The sequence below is a fragment of the Mobula hypostoma genome, chromosome X1 (genome assembly GCF_963921235.1).
Source record: "Mobula hypostoma chromosome X1, sMobHyp1.1, whole genome shotgun sequence".
NCBI classification, from domain to species: Eukaryota; Metazoa; Chordata; class Chondrichthyes; order Myliobatiformes; family Myliobatidae; genus Mobula; species Mobula hypostoma.
In genome coordinates this window covers 4259826-4280742 of record NC_086128.1, presented here as the reverse complement: position 1 = coordinate 4280742, position 20917 = coordinate 4259826, and the positions used below count along the sequence as shown (strand labels likewise).

The 20917-nt window shown below is 40.5% G+C and overlaps 1 protein-coding gene across 1 annotated transcript; it reads right to left on the bottom strand.

Moving 5' to 3' along the window:
* Positions 1-11300: 11300 nt before the first annotated feature.
* On the bottom strand, positions 11301-15147 carry gh1 (growth hormone 1). The gene is made up of 5 exons (XM_063036957.1): positions 15138-15147; positions 14434-14597; positions 14215-14331; positions 13425-13565; positions 11301-11501 (listed from the first exon to the last, which is right to left on the bottom strand). Exons 1-5 carry the CDS (start codon positions 15145-15147, stop codon positions 11301-11303), a joined length of 633 nt encoding a protein of 210 aa, XP_062893027.1.
* Between the last annotated feature and the right edge of the window lie 5770 nt (positions 15148-20917).

The window sequence follows — 20917 nt, the reverse complement described above, 5'->3', positions numbered from 1 at the left end:
AACATTAGTCTCCTTCCAATGTTGTAAAATACATCTTTTCACCATTAAAGTAAGAAATGCAATCATTCTACGGGCTGAAGGAGAAAGATTACTGGAAATTTTAGGTAATCCAAAGATAGCAGTAATAGGATGGGAAGAGATATCTATATCCAGTACCTTTGAAATAATATTAAAAATATCTTTCCAAAAAGTTTCCAGAGTAGGACAGGACCAAAACATATGAGTTAAGGAGGCTATCTCCCCATGACATCTGTCACAAAGAGGATTAATATGAGAATAAAAATGAGCTAATTTATCTTCAGACATATGTGCTCTATGGACAACTTTAAACTGAATTAGGGAGTGTTTAGAACAGATAGAGGAAGTATTGACTAGTTGTAAAATATGCAACCAGTCATCCGCCGAAATAATAAAGCCCAATTCCTTTTCCCAATCTGACCTAATCTTATCGAATGGAGCATTCCTAAGTTTCATAATAGTATTATAAATAATAGCCGTTACACCTTTCTGACATGGATTAAGGTTAATTATAGTATCTAAAATATATGTAGGAGGTAACGTTGGAAAGGAAGAGAGTACAGTACTTAGGAAATTTCTAACTTGGAGATATCTAAAATAATGTATTCTTGGTAAGTTATATTTGTTAGATAATTGTTCAAAAGACACAAGGGAACCATCTAAAAATAAATCCAAAAAACCGTGATATACCATTAGTCTTCCAAATTTGAAAAGCATAGTCCGTGGAAGAGGGGGGAAAGAATATGCTGCCTAAAATAGGAATCGCAAGCCCAAGTTGATTAAGATCGAAAAATTTTCGTAATTGAAACCAAATATGTAAGGTATATTTAACTATCGGGTTACAAACCTGTTTGTGGCGTTTCAAATCAAAAGGAAGGGAAGAACCTAAAATGGAGCCAAGTGCATAACCTTGAGCAGATTGTAATTCCAATACTACCCATTTAGGAATGGATGGTGTATCCTGGTCAATAACCAAAATTTCATGTGTCAAATATTAATTGCCCAATAATAGAATCTAAAGTTAGGTAATGCCAAACCTCCATCTCTCTTAGCTTTCTGTAGATGTATTTTACCCAGTCTCGGGTTTTTATTTTGCCAAATAAATGAAGAAATTTTAGAGTCAACTTTGTCAAAAAAGGATTTTGGAACAAAAATCGGTAGTGCCTGAAATACATATAAAAATTTTGGCAGAATAAACATCTTAACCGCATTAATACGACCAATCAAAGTTAAATAAAATGGAGACCATTTAAATGAAAGTTGAGTAATATGATCAATTAAGGGTAGGAAATTAGTCTTAAATAAATCTTTATGTTTACAGGTAATTTTAATCCCAAAATATGAAAAACGATTATTAATCAATTTAAACGGAAGGGTCTGATACAAGGGAAGTTGCTTATTAATCGGGAAAAGTTCACTCTTACTAAGATTTAACTTGTAACCGGAAAAAAGACTAAACTGTGCTAATAAATCTAAAACAGCAGGGATAGATTTTTGAGGATTAGAAATATATAAAAGTAAGTCATCAGCATAGAGTGATACTTTATGGGACTTTAAGCCCCGAGTTATACCAATAATGTTTGGAGATTCTTGAATAGCAATTGCAAGAAGTTCTAATGCAATATCAAATAATAAAGGACTAAGAGGACAACCTTGTCTAGTACCTTGAGAAAGAGGGAAAAACGGTGAGTTTAAAGAGTTAGTACGAACTGAGGCCATAGGAGAATGATATAACAATTTAATCCAGGATATAAATTTCGGGCTGAAATTAAACATTTCAAGCACCTTAAATAAGTAAGGCCATTCGACTCTGTCAAAGGCTTTTTCAGCGTCTAAGGAAATGACACACTCAGGATCGTTTTGTGAGGGAGTATAAACAATGTTTAACAGTGTGCGAATATTATAAAAAGAGTAACGACCTTTAATAAAACCCGTTTGGTCTTCCGAAATAATATAAGGAAGTGCTTTTTCTAATCTGTTTGCTAATAATTTAGAAAAAATTTTGGAGTCAACATTTAATAAGGATATAGATCTATAAGATGCACATTGAGCAGGATCCTTATCCTTTAATATTAAAGAGATCGAAGCTCTATAGAAGGAGTCGGGAAGTTTACCAAGTTTTAATGAGGCCTCCAGAACCCTAAATAACCAAGGGATTAATGAGGATGCAAAAAATTTATAAAATTCCGCGGTAAACCCATCAGGGCCAGGAGCTTTCCCCGGGTTCATAGAGAAAATAACATTCTTAATCTCATCAGTGGTAAAGGAAGTGTCTAGCATAGAAGATATATCCTGTGAAATCTTAGGGAAACCTAGGTTATCTAAATATATTTAGATATATCATACATATATTTAGAGTCTCGTGGAGACTCTGATTGATATAAGGAGGAATAAAAATCAAAAAAGGATTGATTAATCTCAGCTTGATCAAATATCAGTTGATCTTTTTGATTATAAATCTGATTAATTTGAAATTTAGTATAATTAGTCTTCAACTGATTAGCCAACAGTTTACCAACTTTGTCACTATGTACATAAAATTCACTTCTTTTCATTAATTGATTTGCAATCGAGGACGAAAGTAATAAACTGTGTTCCATTTGAAGTTCAGTTCTTTGTTTATACAACTTCTCAGAGGGAGCTGTAGCATATTTCTTATCAACTTCCTTAATCTTGTCCACAATAACCAGCTCCTCCTGCTTCAACCTCTTCCTCAAAGCAGCAGAGTATGAGATGATCTGACCACGAATATAAGCTTTAAAAGTATCCCAAAGGATGTTCATGGAAATATCTTCTGTATAGTTGATTGTAAAAAAGAGATCAATCTGTTCATTCATAAAGTTAACAAAATCCGAGTCCTGAAGCAACAGCGAATTAAAACGCCATTGTCTATTATTTTGTGTATTGGCCTGAAATTTAATAGAAAGCTTAAGTGGAGCATGATCTGAAATGGTTATAGAGTCATATTCACATTTAACCACTGAAGAAATAAGATGAGAGTCAATAAAAAAAAATCAATTCTTGAATAGGAACGGTGAACATGTGAAAAAAAAGAAAAATCTTTTTCCTGAGGATGCAAAAAACGCCAAATGTCTGTCAACCCGGAATCTGAAAGGAATGAGTTAATCAAGGTTGCAGATTTATTGGGTAAGGTCCGTAAAGGAGCCAAATGGTCCAAAGCTGGGGATAACCAAGTATTAAGATCCCTGCCCCAGATTAGTGAAAACTCATTCAAATTCGGGAACAGATTAAATAATGATTTATAAAATTCCGGACAGTGCAAGCCTCTAATCTGAATAACAGCCTTCCAATACCACCTTCTGTTTCCTTCCACTAAGTGAGTTTTGTATCCAATTGGCTAACACACTCCGGATCCCATGTGATCTCACATTTTTGACAAGCTTACCATGCAGTGCCATATACTAATGAGTGAGTATAGGAATAGAAGGAGAGATCAGAAGAACATACACAAAATGCTGGAGGAACATGGCAGGTCAGACAACATCTATGGAAATAAAAAAACAGTTGACATTTCGGGCTGGGAACCTTTATCGAGACTGGAAAGGAAAGGGAAAGAGGCCAGAATAAGAAGATAAAGGGTGGGAAAAGAGTGTAAGATAGAAGGTGATGGGCGAAGCCAGGTAGGTGGGAAGAGGTAAAAGGCTGAAGAAAATTGAATCTGATAGGAGAGGAGAGTGGATAATAGGAGGAAAGGGAGAAGGAGGGGAGTCAGAGTGGGGAATGGAAGTGGAGGGAAGGGCGAAAAGAGGGAAAATGATCAGAAGTTTGAGAAATCAATTCCATCAAGTTGGAGGCTACCCGGGAGAAATATGAGGTGTTGCTCCTCCAACCTGATGAAGTGGTGCCCCAGTCTACTTCACCTTTATAGAGGTAGCTGCATCAGATGCAATAGAAAACACCAAAAAATCTGCAGTTGAAGCATTGCTTCATCTGGAAGGACTGTTTGGAATCCCGAATGGAGGTGGAGGGGGAGATGAATGGGCAGGCGTAGCATTTCTTCCACTTCCACAGATAAGCGCCTGAAGAGAAGTTAGAAGCGAGGGACAAATAGACAAGGGATTCACGGAGAAAACAATCACAACAGAGGCGGGGGGGGGGTAAACCAATCACAAATGAGAGAAAATCTGCAGATGCTGGAAATCTGAGCGACCCACACAAAATGCTGGAGGAACTCAGCAGGTCAGGCAGCATCTATGGAAAAGATATCAGTAGACAGTCAATCCTCAGAGATGGAGACAAGAGAGATCGAGAAAAAGGAGAGAGGTGTCCTAACAGGACCGAGTGAAGTTGAGGGCAGTGTTGAAGTTGGAGGCAAAGTTCATGAAATTGACGAGCTCAGCATGGGTGCATGAAGCAGCATCAATGCAGCAGAGGAAGAGTCGGGGACCATTACTATGTGGACTGTTCCGTGTAGCCAACAAAAAGGCAGACATAGCTGGGGCCTATGCGAGTGCTCATGGCTGTACCATGGGTTTGGAGAAAGTGTGAGGAGCTGAAAGAGAAATTGTTGAGGGTGAGGACCAGTTCAACCAGACAGAGTGGAGGGGAACTGGTTGGGTCTGTTGTTGAGAAAGAAGTGGAGAGCTTTAAGGCCTTCTTGAAGGGGGATAGAAGTGTATAAGGACTGGACATTCATGGTGAAGAAAAGGCAGTCAGGGCCATGGAATTGAAAGTTAGTGAGGAGATTGAGAGCATGTGAAGTGCCGTAGATATTGGTGGGAAGGAACAGAACCAAGGGGGATGAAATGGAATCGAGGTGTGCAGACTGGAGTTCAGTGGGGCAGGAGCAGGCAGAGACAGTGGGCCTTCCCTGTTAGTCAGGTTTGTGGATCTCGGGTAGGAGGTAGAAATGAGCAGTGCGGGGTAGGGGAACTTTGAGGTTGGTGGCTGTGGATGGAAGATCACCAGAGTTGAAGAGGTTGGTGATGTTTCAGAAGAATTTGTGGCTAAAAACATGGTGCAGGTGGAAGGGTTTTAGATTTTTGATCATTGGGACCATTTATGGAGAAAGTAGAATCTGAACAAGTAGGATTGGTTGTACTTGAACCAAAATGGGATCACATCCTTGTGAAGTGAATAGCTTGTGCTGTTGTGGAGGGAGTAGGGCACAGAGTAGGTATACTGCTGGAAGGTGGAGGGGAGATGTTACAGTTTAATATTTAGAAATAAACCTAAGTTATTCTAATAAGCAGAGAGAGCAGGCATGGTTGTGGAAAGGCACTTGAAAGGTTCAAATGCTAAATTGCATCTACTTTAGCACAAAGAGACGTATTGGTAAGACAATTGAACTTAAAGAGCATTGATTAGCAAATAGATGTCCTAGGATATAGAAGCTAAAGCTTTAAGCATAATAGAAGTAAAAGAGAAGTTTGTAGATAGTGCTGAGAATAAACTTATGTATTTGTGTAATCTAGTGACCTTTATGTTAATATGGATATTAGCCGAATAGATTTAAGCTGACAATGAGATAGACACTTCTAAGTGCTCCAGAATTGCTCTTCACATGAATATAGTTTACAGTCTGTCAGATAAAAATTGCATTTAGTTGATGAGAATCAATTCACATATTGAAATTGGAGTTTGCAGATAGTGCCACAAGCAAAGTTAAATGCCTTTGCATAACATGAGGTATTTTATATGAATGTGATGATTAGCTAAACAGGTGAACATTGATTAAACATTTCCCAGTACTCCAGCACTGCTCATGAAAGGTAGCTTATACTCTTTGACTGCAGGGGTGAGTCTACCACATTTATCTTGTCCATCCTATTTGAAGCACTTAACTACCTTAAAAACTAGCTTAACAGGCCACTCAATTGCACCAGAACTGCTATGTTAAAATGGAACAGATCACTTGGTATCATCAGCTGCATCTACTGTGGTGAAATGCTTTGAGAGCTGGTTATGGTTACAATTAACTCCTGCCTATGCCAGGACCTGGATCTGCTGCAATTTGCCTATCCCATCAACAGGTGTACAGCTGATAATTCAATCTCACTGGCTGTCTACTCACCTTTGGATCACCTGGACAATAGCAATACCTACATCAGGCTGCTGTTTATGGACTACAGCCCAGAGTTCAACACAATCATACCTTTAGTACTAATCAACAAGCTCCAAAACCTGGATAGCTGTATCTCCCTCTGCAACTGGATCGATCCTTGACTTCGTCATCTGGCGATCAGTCAGTGTGGATTGGAAGTAACATCTCCTCCTTGTTGATAATCAACACAAGTGCTCCTCAGGGGTGTGTGCTTGGCCCACTGGTCTACCCTTTCTACACCCATGACTGTGTAGCTAGGCACAGCTCAAACACCATCTACAACAGGGTTTCCTAACCCAGGGTCCATGGACCCCTTGGTAAGGCTCATTGGCATAAAAAAGGTTGGGATTTCCTGATCTATAAATTCACCAATTTAACTGTTGTTAGCGGAGTCACAGATGATGACGAGGAGGTGTACAGAAGTGGGATAGATCAGCTATTTTAGTGGTGTCACAACAACAACCTGCACTCAGTGTCATTAAGACAAAGGAAATGATTGCAGGGGAAATCGAGAGAACACACAACAGTTCACCTTGAGGGATCAGCAGTGGAAAGAGTGAGCAGTTTCAAGTTCCAGGATGTCAACATCCCTAAAGATCTATCTTGTGCCCAACATATTGATGCAATTATGAAGAAGGCACACCACCAGCTATACTTGTTACCTCAGTAAAGCAATTAGCATGATTAAAGACCCCACCCACCCACCAACATTCTCTGCTCTCCCCTTTCCCATCGGGTAGAAAATACAAAAACTGAAAGCACTTGCCACTAGGCTCAAGGATATATCCCACTGATAAGATGGACTTTTGACCTCACTATCTACCTTGCTATGATCTTGCACTTCACCATTTACCTGCACTGTAATTACTCTCAAACAACAGGAATTCTGCAGATGCTGGAAGTTCAAGCAACATACATCAAAGTTGCTGGTGAACGCAGCAGGCCAAGCAGCATCTGTAGGAAGAGGTGCAGTCGACGTTTCAGGCCGAGACCCTTCGTCAGGACTAACTGAAGGAAGAGTGAGTAAGGGATTTGAAAGCTGGAGGGGGAGGGGGAGATGCAAAATGATAGGAGAAGACAGGAGGGGGAGGGATAGAGCCGAGAGCTGGACAGGTGATTGGCAAAAGGGATACGAGAGGATCATGGGACAGGAGGTCTGGGAAGAAAGACAAGGGGGGGGGACCCAGAGGATGGGCAAGGGGTATATTCAGAGGGACAGAGGGAGAAAAAGGAGAGTGAGAGAAAGAATGTGTGCATAAAAAAGAGTAACAGATGGGGTACGAGGGGGAGGTGGGGCCTAGCGGAAGTTAGAGAAGTCAATGTTCATGCCATCAGGTTGGAGGCTACCCATACGGAATATAAGGTGTTATTCCTCCAACCTGAGTGTGGCTTCATCTTTACAGTAGAGGAGGCCGTGGATAGACATGTCAGAATGGGAATGGGATGTGGAATTAAAATGTGTGGCCACTGGGAGATCCTGCTTTCTCTGGCGGACAGAGCGTAGATGTTCAGCAAAGCGGTCTCCCAGTCTGCGTCGGGTCTCACCAATATATAAAAGGCCACATCGGGAGCACCGGACGCAGTATATCACCCCAGTCGACTCACAGGTGAAGTGATGCCTCACCTGGAAGGACTGTTTGGGGCCCTGAATGGTGGTAAGGGAGGAAGTGTAAGGGCATGTGTAGCACTTGTTCCGCTTACACGACCGCTTTGCTGAACATCTACGCTCTGTCCGCCAGAGAAAGCAGGATCTCCCAGTGGCCACACATTTTAATTCCACATCCCATTCCCATTCTGACATGTCTATCCACGGCCTCCTCTACTGTAAAGATGAAGCCACACTCAGGTTGGAGGAACAACACCTTATATTCCGTCTGGGTAGCCTCCAACCTGATGGCATGAACATTGACTTCTCTAACTTCCGCTAGGCCCCACCTCCCCCTCGTACCCCAGCTGTTACTCATTTTTATGCACACATTCTTTCTCTCACTCTCCTTTTTCTCCCTCTGTCCCTCTGAATATACCCCTTGCCCATCCTCTGGGTCCCCCCCCCCTTGTCTTTCTTCCCAGACCTCCTGTCCCATGATCCTCTCGTATCCCTTTTGCCAATCACCTGTCCAGCTCTCGGCTCTATCCCTCCCCCTCCTGTCTTCTCCTATCATTTTGCATCTCCCCCTCCCCCTCCAGCTTTCAAATCCCTTACTCACTCTTCCTTCAGTTAGTCCTGACGAAGGGTCTCGGCCTGAAACGTCGACTGCACCTCTTCCTACAGATGCTGCTTGGCCTGCTGCGTTCACCAGCAACTTTGATGTATGTTGCTGTAATTACTCTGTCGCTTTTGCATGTCGTTCTCCATTCTTATTGTTTTGCCTTTTTCTACCTCAGTGCACTGTGTAATGAGCTGTAAGAACAGCATGCAAGACGAGCTTTTTTTTTACACTGTATCTTGGTACATGTGACAATAATAAGCCAGTTCCAATAGTCCATAATCGTGTGACCTAGTATCAGTTCAGGTTCATGAAGGAGCAGAGACGGACATGTGGTGAGCAGCAGCAATTATAGCTACAATGACGTTCTAATCTGGTAAAGCTGCAGCACAAGACTACATGCATACTGTGCAATATAAAATAGACAGCCAATCAATCTCATGGCCAATGGATCAAATCAAAACCCACACTGAGTCCTATATGAGCCAGATATATAGTCAACAGAAGGAAGCTGTGAGAATATTGCACTGACGCCAGGGTACAGATTCTGATTGCCAAAGACAAGGCTGAAACATTTACAATTATTTTCAGCCAGAAGTGGGACAGAGCTTCCTCCTGACTTGCCCACTATCAAATAAAACTTCTTCAGGCCGTATGATATTAATGGCTGAGATTGCTAAATGCAGCATAGGTTACGGGACAAGATAGCATTCTGACTATGAAAATGAAGACTTTCTGTCCAGAACTACTCGTGCTCCTGGCCAAGCTGTTCTGGTATAGACCAGAACTGATGTATACCTGACAATGTGGAAAATTGTCCAGGTATGTCGTCCATAAAAAGGGAAAAATCTAATTAGCATCTAATCAACCTATCCCAAATAATTAGCAATGCTAGTAAGTGCCAATGACTGTGCCATCAAGCAGTTCTTACTCACCAGTACCTTACTAGCTGACACTCAGTTTGGGTTTCATCACTCAGCTCAGCTCAGGACCTTATTCTGGTCTTTAACGTAGGGATCCAGTGGCTGTATTGTACAGGTGAAGTGAGAATATAACAGGCTATATGTGTGCAGAATCAAGGAGCCTGGTAAAACTTGTACCAATGGACCTCAAGAGAAAGCACTTCAATGGGCTGGAGTCATGCATTCCAGTAAAGAAACTGGATCTCATTCTTGGAGATCCATCATCCCAGCCCCCCAAAAAACAACAAGAGTTTCCCAGAGCAGTTCCCTAGAGCCAACTACCTTCAGCTGTTGTACCCTCCTTTCATCAGATGGACCGAAATTGGGAGGTTCTATTGAATCACAATTCCTCTGCAAATTAAGTATCTAATACCCACATATAAGAAGACCTAGACAAAATTACAACAAGGAATGATGAGTACTGACATTCACATTCAAGAAGTGTCAGGCAAAAATCATCTCCAACAAGTAAGCATCTGAACGCTTATCCCTAACTTTCAGTACTTTTTCCATCATCATTTTCCTACATTATTAGCATACTGGAGATATCTACTGAGCAGAAATTCAACTGTTAAACACAAGAGGTTCTGTAGCTTCTGGAATTACTGAGCAACACACAACACAATGCTGAAGGAACTCAGCAAGTCAGGCTGAGGGGTACAAACAATCAATGTTTTGGGCCGAGATATTTCAATTACGACCAGATTCATAAGTACTTCGGCTTTGTGGTCAGATATTAGGTATCCTATTTTGTGTGATCAACTGCTGATAGCCCAAAGCCTTTATTTTATTTAAAAAGCAAAAATACTTCCCCCTTGCCTAAAAGTGTGCAGCTCCAACAACACAAGCCAACACTATCCAGGCAAGCTGCATGCACTACTACCTAATCATGGCCATGGTTTGTACCATACACTGCAATTACTAGGTTATGTAAACTGCACCTCTCAAAACCCTGACCTCAGCCACCAAGAAGATTAAGACCTTCAGGCACATGGGAACCCAACCACCTGTATATTCCCCTCCAGGTTCAACACCATGCTGACTTGGAAATGTACTTCATTGGAACAGTATGAGAAGCCAAAAAACAGAAGTCAGAATGGGAGTGGGATGGCGATTTAAAGGGACAGGGAACTGGAAGTTGAAGGTCATCTTTTTGGATTGGATGGAGGTGTCTGAAAAATAATCACTCAACCAGTATTTTGCTAGTTAAATGTAGTGGAGATGACATTGTGAGCAATTCTAAACTCAGAGATGTTGCAGGTATTGCTGCTTTACCTAGAGTCAGCAAACCTGAATAGTGACAAATTAAACTAAGTAAAGTTGAAGCTAATGTATTAATGAACTGAGACCTATTACTTTAAAATTTAAGATTTATAGTTGAGCTGTTATTACATCTACCAGACTTCAGTGGAGGCTAGATAAACTCCCAATGTCAGGCTAAAACTTCAGTAAACTATATAACTTTAAAAAAAATTAGGGCTTGGCATAAAATAGCCTCTACAAAAACTGTAAAATTTAGAGGAGATTATGTTAACTCTTTAATACAGCCAGATGAAATGTATGCTGTTAGGAATAAGAATTTCTAAGGGCCCTGATGCATTTTGATTTGGAGCTGGAAAATATAGTTTGGGTATTGCAGGAATCCATTCCATATACAGCTGTACTGCCGTGTATCTGTGGGTTGATTTTAAAATGCCTAAAATATAAAGGTATCAATTCTTGAATGTGATCATATTCATGACAGTTTTATTTTTGAAAATAAAATAATCAAATGCTTGTTAGCAATTCAATTGTTTATTGAAATTGCAAGAATAAGTATTTGCTATGACTTGCAATGATTTTTGGATATAAATCATAATTGCAGAACAATACAGATACAGAAAATATATTGTATATTCTATATAGTTATACACTGTTAAGGTTCAGTGTGTTGCTATATAATATAGAGATAGAGAATCTTCTAAATGATCAATTTTAAGACAAGGTTTGGGTAACATTTTGGGTTCTTTTATTTGAGTGTCCCTCACTGATTTTGTTTATAACCTTACACTACACAGTACAGTTACTCTCTGCAAAACGTTTGCAATTCATAACTTTCAGGTAGGTTTCAACTTTGTGCATATCCTTCTTGAAACAAGCCAGGAGGCCATAGTTTTTCATCAATGCTTCCTCACTTAAATCGCCGTTGAATCTGTCATAGGAAAATTTCAGCCAGGCAAAACCTTGTGAAGAACTTCCATCTTCTAGAGCCTGGGATACAATTGAAAGATTGCAGATTACTGGTAATTCCACATAAGAGAACATCTAACAGAGACACTGAATGTTTACTATATAATAGATTCTGAATAGCTTTGTTTTTTCTGTGCTCTTGTGACAATGTGGCACAATATACATTAATTCATATTTCACATTAAAATTTATATAAAATTATATGAGTCATCCATGGAAAATGATATGCTTTTTATGTGCAACCCATGTCAAGCAAATAATCATAAAACATGAAGCAAAATCACTATATTAAATCATTTGTACATGTATAGGTTATTGGTCAAGAATATTATGAAACCTGAGGGTTTAGATGGATACAACAGGAATTCTGCAGATGCTGGAAATTCAAGCAACATACATCAAAGTTGCTGGTGAACGCAGCAACTTTGATGTATGTTGGTTTAGATGGATGGTTATTTTGAAATCATGACTTTTAAATTTCCTAAATATTTTGACACTAATATCACCTGACCTACTTGATAAGAGATCTTATGTATTAATGAATAATAAGAAGGCTGAGTGCTGCATATAATCCATTTCTTTGTATTGGAGGCTGAGTATCCTTGGAAACAAATCCTATGGCTGAGTCCTGTTTGTATATAACTTTACAGAAACATAGAAAAGATTTTTTTAAAAAACTACTATCCAAATCTATGGATTCATTCTTTGCATAGATCGGATTGTAATTTTCTTCTACTAATTTAACCTCTTCTGTTTTTATTTCACTATTTTAATATTTGAATTATTCAATGGCTAGCCAATATTTTTATCTTTAGTGTTTATGTTTGAGAATTCTACTTATTTTTCCCCATAAATTACTGCCTGTTACAGTTAAAACTTCTGCAAACTGAACTTAATAGTCCTGCCGAAGGGTCTCGGCCCAAAACGTTGACTGTACTTTTTTCCATAGATGCTGCCAGGCCTGCTGAGTTCCTCCAGCATTTTGTGTGTGTTGCCCGGATTTCTAGCATCTGCAGATTGGCTCTTGTTCATAATAGCTGGGATCCTAGGCTTTGAGATCAGGGGTGTTGCAGTTGAACATTATATGTTCCATTAATTGCTTTAAGTAGGAAACTGAAATAGTTAATACCATACTGACTCTTTGGTGATATTAATCTCTTATATATCATTGTTTTGCTGAAGAAGATAAAATTTCCTACTTATATGATTCTTCATTTCAATTTTAAGAAAGTTCACTCACAGTCATGAGTAGGTTGGAGTCACCAGCAATGATAATATTTGTAAGAATTCTGCTAATGACTACTCAATCAAACTACCTACCTATGAATGAAATTGTGTTGTACTGTTGTATATTCTATGTTCTATCTATTATTGCATTTTACTATTTATTGCATGATAACACTCTCTATTTCTGGGGGGGTGGCAGGGAAAAACTAGAGCTTTACACTCTTGCAAGCTTCATATTTACACTGCAACAAATAATCTCTTAAAATCTACCTATAACGTATAGATTTGATTACCTGCTCACTGATGAATACTTCTATCATCAGATCTCTTATGTTTTGAAATATACAAAAACACACAAAATCAGGAAGTTTGCTGACAAATAACTATAGCTCAATAAACAATTACAAATTTGCACAGCTCAGGAAACTAAAGATAAATTTTTTATAGTATTTTACAGTGGGTTAGCAGGCTGACTGGATACATTTATCCCTTCTGGTATGCTTTCAGCTTAATTATGGAGGAAAAGGCTGTAAAAGTAATCCTATAGCAAATTATTGTGCGATGAGTTCCTGATTCTCCATTACACGGAGTAATGATGACAATGAGACAATGACACCTTCATAGTGCAAAACTTGGACCATGAATAAGGTTTTGTAATTATAGCAGTGCCTTATGCAAAATTATGATGGGAGTAATAGTAATATTGTGCACCCTTACTTTCATCAGAGAATAGATGCCTTCTTCTAGGTCCCTTAGTTTGTCATAGACTCTGTCCGAGCTCCTGAAAGCTCTACTGTTCTGAATTGGATTGAGCCAGGACTGAATGAGAAGCAGTGAGTACAGCAGCAGCTCCTTGTCCTAGGAAACAGAGAACAGCAGGTAAATATCAATTTCAGTTAGAAGACAAACGACTTTTCCCTGTGAAAGAAGCCATGGAACATGCGAAATATTCTTTCCTGAATCCCCCATCACCACCAGCAGCTTTGTGCAAATAAACCTAAGCAGTTACACTAATTTGTTGTGTTCTGCATGTTACCCAGTCAGAAACATACCTGATGGAGTTGCTTTAGTGGAAAGGAAAGTAAAATAGATTGAAGATGCTGTAAAGCTGAGATAAAAACAACGAATGTGTGGAATGTTCAGCTGGTCAGAGAGCAACTTAAGAAAGAGCTCCTTCAGAAGATTGTTCGTTGCTCCACATTCCTGCATCTGTAATTTCTTTTGTCTCCAAGAGTTTTTGGATTTCTGCAGACCAGCTAACTATCCCCAACACACTTTACTTCTTATTTCAGGATTATTTTTGACCAGCAACAGTCTTAAAGTTAATGCAAGAGAAAGTAAGATACCCATATTCTAATAATTGGGCATAATTATTTAGGCGATATATGTTCATTGAGAACTTGCTGAACATCTTCATGTTGCCTGCAGGAGCTGTTAGCTATGGAACAAATGAGTTACATGAAATGTAAAGCTGAAGATAATTTCTAATTCACTTTTAATTTATTACCGATCTTTGTTGGGCGTCTTCTTTGCCAGTAGGTGCTGGGATAGTCTCAGACTGGCAGAAAGCAGAAGGTGAACTCTTATGGGAATGGCGCTGCTCTTCTGGGATATATTTTCGTTCCTGTTGGGATTTAAATGCACAAATGAAATGTATATTTCTACAACAAGCAAATCGATCGAGCATATTTTGTTTCCTATAAGTCACATAGGATTCACTACATACAAAATCTTTGCAGGTTTCTGCAGCAACCAGATGCAGGTGCTGTGCCCTGTGCACAGCCTTGGCGAACATATCAGACAGAGGCAGCAAAGGGTAGGCTTCCAGATCCCTGGGCCATTGCATTGAAACCAACATCAGGGTCAAAACAATGGAACATAGTGACAAACCTAATGAGGGAAGGGAAACAATTATAAGTAATAATGCAACAACATTGGGGATAAATTCAGAAGTTAGTTTAAAAAAATGGTAGTAGGAAAGGCACATAATGCTTTATATTGTGAAGGTAGTCCAACTGTTTTAGACCTCCAAAGATATACAAATAAAACAAGCGATACATTTTAAAAATTGACACACAAACGACCTAATTTCATCATGAACTTCAAAGGTCCCTGGAGTCGTCCAACTGTTCTACTTTGAAGCAGTGACTTCAGTGTTGTAAACCAGAAACATTGAGTAGTTTGAGAATAATGTCAAAAAGTGTTCTAGAAAAAGATGCTAACGTGTTTATTGTCGAAAGTCGCAAGGTATGTTGTTTCCTATGAAGATAATATAAATGACATTAATAAGCAAAATCATTTGAAAACTAAACAGAGAATGGTTGGAATGGTTGATGAAAAAAATTCTTTGAACAACAATGTAAAAAATTGAGCTTGCAAAGTTAATGAAAAATAAGTTAACAGAGAAAAGTTGACTACCCTGACTGTTACCTGAAGCCATCCTGTTAATGTCACTGTGCATAAAACACAACATACACCAAAATGCAACAAAAGTAGCCAGTTCACAGTCTTCTAACACTCCCTACAACTCATCAATTGCATATATATAGTCAGGAATCCATGCATATATTTAATACTTCTTGTTAACGATATGATATTAATGACATTTAAAAGAATACAAAACAAAGTGTCCTGAACTTAATATACACGTTGTTTTCATTATTGTTGGAAAACAGGATTATTCTATTGTCAAATATGTTCCTGGAAGTTCGATCCCAATGCTACTTCTATGTTCCGGTGGGTGTTATCTCCCCACATTTAATGACAGGCATTTAGTAATGTGAACAAATGACAGAAAAACAAGAAATTATATGTTTTTATTAAGTGTTCCAACCAAGTATACATCTGGTGTTTCAACTGTCTTTTAATTTGACCCAGGGAAAACAAAAACGAGCTCATTGGTTGGTAAATGTCAGCAGTATACTTTTCATAGTATTAGGAAAGAATAACTAAAAGAGGCATCTCTATGAGCTGAGTCGTGCTTGCATTTATTATACTTTCAATAATGCATCATCACTTTGACATTAAACAGTAATCTTCCTCCCCACATTTCATAGTCAGAAGTCCATGCACTGGAGGTGTCCTTTTGCCTGATCGCAAAGGTTTAGTAGAATTTTGGACAAAATAATTTTCTGTCATCCACAGCTACTTTAAAAATAGCACTCTGTTGAAAATCTATTGTTTTTCTTTATGAGTATATATAGATAGGATCCTGAAAAAAAATGAATTTCTGGGGCAAAATTACTTTCTGCCAGTTATTTTTGGCTTTTATATGTAAAACAAAGTCTGAATTACAACAGGCATAAGGAGAAAATAGTAAAGTACACTAGCATTAGTAGGGCACCACCAAACCTGACTTCTAGTTATATTACGTAAACACGAGGAATTCTGCAGATGCTGGAAATTCAAGCAATACACATCAAAGTTGCTGGTGAACGCAGCAGGCCAGGCAGCATCTCTAGGAAGAGGTACAGTCGATGTTTTGGGCTGAAACCCTTCGTCAGGACTAACTGAAAGAAGAGCTAGTAAGAGATTTGAAAGTGGGAGGGGGAGGGGGAGATCTGAAATGATGGGAGAAGACAGGAGGGGGAGGGATGGAGCCAAGAGCTGGACAGGTGATTGCCAAAAGGGATATGAGAGACTCATGGGACAGGAAGCCCAGGGAGAAGGAAAAGGGGGGGGTGGGAACCCAGAGGATGGACAAGGGGTATAGTCAGAGGGACAGAGGGAGAAAAAGGAGAGAGAGAGAGAAAGAATGTGTGTATATAAATAAATAATGGATGGGGTACGATGGGGAGGTGGAGCATTAGCAGAAGTTAGAGAAGTCAATGTTCATGCCATCAGGTTGGAGGCTACCCAGAAGGAATATAAGGTGTTGTTCCTCCAGAGGGTCCAGTGAGATGGAGGAACTGAGGGAAATACATGTTAGTAGGGAAGTGGTGTTAGGTAAATTGAAGGGATTAAAGGCAGATAAATCCCCAGGGCCAGATGGTCTGCATCCCAGAGTGTTTAAGGAAGTAGCCCAAGAAATAGTGGATGCATTAGTGATAATTTTTCAAAACTCTTTAGATTCTGGACTAGTTCCTGAGGATTGGAGGGTGGTTAATGTAACCCCACTTTTTAAAAAAGGAGGGAGAGAGAAACCGGGGAATTATAGACTGGTTAGCCTAACATCGGTGGTGGGGAAACTGCTAGAGTCCGTTATCAAAGATGTGATAACAGCACATTTGGAAAGCGGTGAAATCATTGGACAAAGTCAGCATTGGTTTGTGAAAGGAAAATCATGTTTGACGAATCTCATAGAATTTTTTGAGGATGTAACTAGTAGAGTGGATAGGGGAGAACCAGTGGATGTGGTATATTTGGATTTTCAAAAGGCTTTTGACAAGGTCCCACACAGGAGATTAGTGTGCAAACTTAAAGCACACGGTATTGGGGGTAAGGTATTGAGGTGGATAGAGAATTGGTTGGCAGACAGGAAGCAAAGAGTGGGAATAAATGGGACCTTTTCAGAATGGCAGGCAGTGACTAGTGGGGTACCACAAAGCTCAGTGCTGGGACCCGAGTTGTTTACAATATATATTAATGACTTGGATGAGGGAATTAAATGCAGCATCTCCAAGTTTGCGGATGACAGGAAGCTGGGCGGCAGTGTTAGCTGTGAGGAGGATGCTAAGAGGATGCAGGGTGACTTGGATAGGTTAGGTGAATGGGCAATTTCATGGCAGATGCAATTTAATGTGGACAAATGTGAAGTCATCCACTTTGGTGGCAAAAACAGGAAAACAGATTATTATCTGAATGGTGGCCGATTAGGAAAAGGGGAAGTGCAACGAGACCTCGGTGTCATTATACACCAGTCATTGAAAGTGGGCATGCAGGTACAGCAGGTGGTGAAAAAGGCGAATGGTATGCTGGCATTTATAGCAAGAGGATTCGAGTACAGGAGCAGGGAGGTACTACTGCAGTTGTACAAGGCCTTGGTGAGACCACACCTGGAGTATTGTGTGCAGTTTTGGTCCCCTAATCTGAGGAAAGACATCCTTGCCATAGAGGGAGTACAGAGAAGGATCACCAGATTGATTCCTGGGATGGCAGGACTTTCATATGATGAAAGACTGGATGAACTAGGCTTATACTCGTTGGAATTTAGAAGATTGAGGGAGAATCTGATTGAAATGTATAAAATCCTAAAGGGATTGGACAGGCTAGATGCAGGAAGATTGTTCCCGATGTTGGGGAAGTCCAGAACGAGGGGTCACAGTTTGAGGATAAAGGGACCAAGATGAGGAAAAACTTCTTCACACAGAGAGTGGTGAATCTGTGGAATTCTTTGCCACAGGAAACAGTTGAGGCCAGTTCATTGGCTATATTTAAGAGGGAGTTAGATATGGCCCTTGTGGCTAAAGGGATCAGTGGGTATGGAGGGAAGGCTGGCACAGGGTTCTGAGTTGGATGATCAGCCATGATCATACTGAATGGCGGTGCAGGCTCGAAGGGCCGAATGGCCTACTCCTGCACCTATTTTCTATGTTTCTATCTTTAACCTGAGTGTGGCTTCATCTTTACAGTAGAGGAGGCCATGGATAGACATATCAGAATGGGAATGGGATGTGGAATTAAAATGTGTTGCCACTGGGAGATCCTGCTTTCTCTGGCGGACAGAGCGTAGGTGTTCAGCAAAACGATCTCCCAGTCTGCGTCGGGTTTCGCCAATATATAAAAGGCCACATCGGGAGCACCGGACGCAGTATATCACCCCAGCCGACTCACAGGTGAAGTGTCGCCTCACCTGGAAGGACTGTCTGGGGCCCTGAATGGTGGTAAGGGAGGAAGTGTAAGGGCATGTGTAGCACTTGTTCCGCTTACAAGGATATGTGCCAGTAGGGAGATCAGTGGGGAGGGATGGGGGGGACGAATGGACAAGGGAGTCGCGTAGGGAGCGATCCCTGCGGAATGCAGAGGGGGGGGGAGGGAAAGATGTGCTTAGTGCTGGGATCCCATTGGAGGTGGCGGAAGTTACAGCTTTGTGGAACGATCTATGTTCCAAACCTATTCTGGTATCTGTCCCCCACTTTTCCTTCGCTACATTGATGACTGCATTGGCACTGCTTCCTGCACGCATGCTGAGCTCGTTGACTTCATTAACTTTGCCTCCAACTTTCACCCTGCCCTCAAGTTTACCTGGTCCATTTCCGACACCTCCCTCCCCTTTCTAGATCTTTCTGTCTCTATCTCTGGAGGCAGCTTATCTACTGATGTCTACTATAAGCCTACTGACTCTCACAGCTATCTGGACTATTCCTCTTCTCACCCTGTTCTTGCAAAAATGCCATCCCCTTCTCACAATTCCTCCGTCTCCACCGCATCTGCTCTCAGGAGAGGCTTTTCATTCCAGGATGAGGTAGATGTCCTCCTTTTTTAAAGAAAGGGGCTTCCCTTCCTCCACCATCAACTCTGCTCTCAAACGCATCTCCCCCATTTCACGCACATCTGCTCACACTCCATCCTCCCGTCACCCCACTAGGAATTGGGTTCCCCTGGTCCTCACCTACCACCCCACCAGCCTCCGGGTCCAACATATTATTCTTCGTAATTTCCGCCACCTCCAACGGGATTCCACCACTAAGCACATCTTTCCCTCCCCCCCCCCCCCGCTTTCCACAGGGATCACTCCCTATGCGACTCCCTTGTCCATTTGTCCCCCCCATCCCTCCCCACCGGTCTCCCTCCTGGCACTTATTCTTGTAAGCGGAACAAGTGCTACACATGCCCTTACACTTCTTCCCTTACCACCATTCAGGGCCCCAGACAGTCCTTCCAGGTGAGGCGACACTTCACCTGTGAGTCGACTGGGGTGATATACTGTGTCCGGTGCTCCCGATGTGGTCTTCTATATATTGGCGAGACCAATGCAGACTGGGAGATCGTTTTGCTGAACACCTACGCTCTGTCCGCCAGAGAAAGCAGGATATCCCAGTGGCCACACATTTTAATTCCACATCCCATTCCCATTCTGATATGTCTATCCACGGCCTCCTCTACTGTCAAGATGAAGCCACACTCAGGTTGGAGGAATAACACCTTATATTCCGTCTGGGTAGCCTCCAACCTGATGGCATGGACATTGACTTCTCTAACTTCCGCTAATGCCCCACCTCCCCCTCGTACCCCATCCGTTATTTATTTATATACACACATTCTTTCTCTTTCTCTCCTTTTTCTCCCTCTGTCCCTCTGACTATACCCCTTGCCCATCCTCTGGGTTCCCCCCCTCCCACTTTCCTTCTCCCTGGGCCTCCTGTCCCATGATCCTCTCATATCCCCTTTGCCAATCAACTGTCCAGCTCTTGGCTCCATCCTTCCCCCTCCTGTCTTCTCCTATCATTTTGGATCTCCCCCTCCCCCTCCCACTTTCAAATCTTTTACTAGCTCTTCCTTCAGTTAGTCCTGACGAAGGGTCTTGGCCTGAAACATCGACTGTACCTCTTCCTAGAGATGCTGCCTGGCCTGCTGCGTTCACCAGCAACTTTGATGTGTGTTGTTCTAATATTATGTTGTCATGATTCTCAACAACAGGAATATAGGTTTTAAAGTTTAAAAATCATTGTGTTTAGAAAAATGTCTGAGTACACAACACAAACAACACTTACATATAGAGCTGTCCACATTCATCTATAAACAGAAAAGATAATTTTCCATTTAGTGTAAAATTTAAACTCTAAAGTGACACCCAAGCCACATTTCAAACAATGTTTGTTTCCAAAGGTTGAGCACTTTTAGAATTTACTTGATTATCTTAAAATTGTACATCTTAATTGTTACACACTTTCATGAATTCAATTTTATCAGATTCGTATAATACAAATATTAATATTTGTGATAGTCAAGTAAATAGTTGTTGAAGTTGATCAAGAGTTCATACAAATGATAATTCAGGAACAGAGTTCATTCAGCCAATGATAGGATCATTGTTGGAAAAGGGATTAATAATATCACTTTACCAATTTATTTGCTAAATTGACCATCTTTAGTTTTCATCAATACAATTATTGTTAGCTCACAAAACAATGCAACTGCAATATTTAGTCTGTCGTATAAATAAATTGAGGCAGATGTTTAAAACAAAAATCAAATGAATACTTTTCATGGACAGCAGGAAGTTCCCTCTAATGTTTAAAATAGTGAAATGGTTGACCCTGGAAGAATAC

Bases quoted from the DNA above. Each gene is read 5' to 3' on its own strand.
- gh1 (XM_063036957.1), bottom strand. The intron at 14,332-14,433 runs GTATGTAGTGAA...AAATCCCAACAG, and splicing joins CAGAAACCTGCAAAGATTTT to GAACGAAAATATATCCCAGA. The intron at 13,566-14,214 runs GTAATAAATTAA...TCTGTTTCCTAG, and splicing joins AAGACGCCCAACAAAGATCG to GACAAGGAGCTGCTGCTGTA.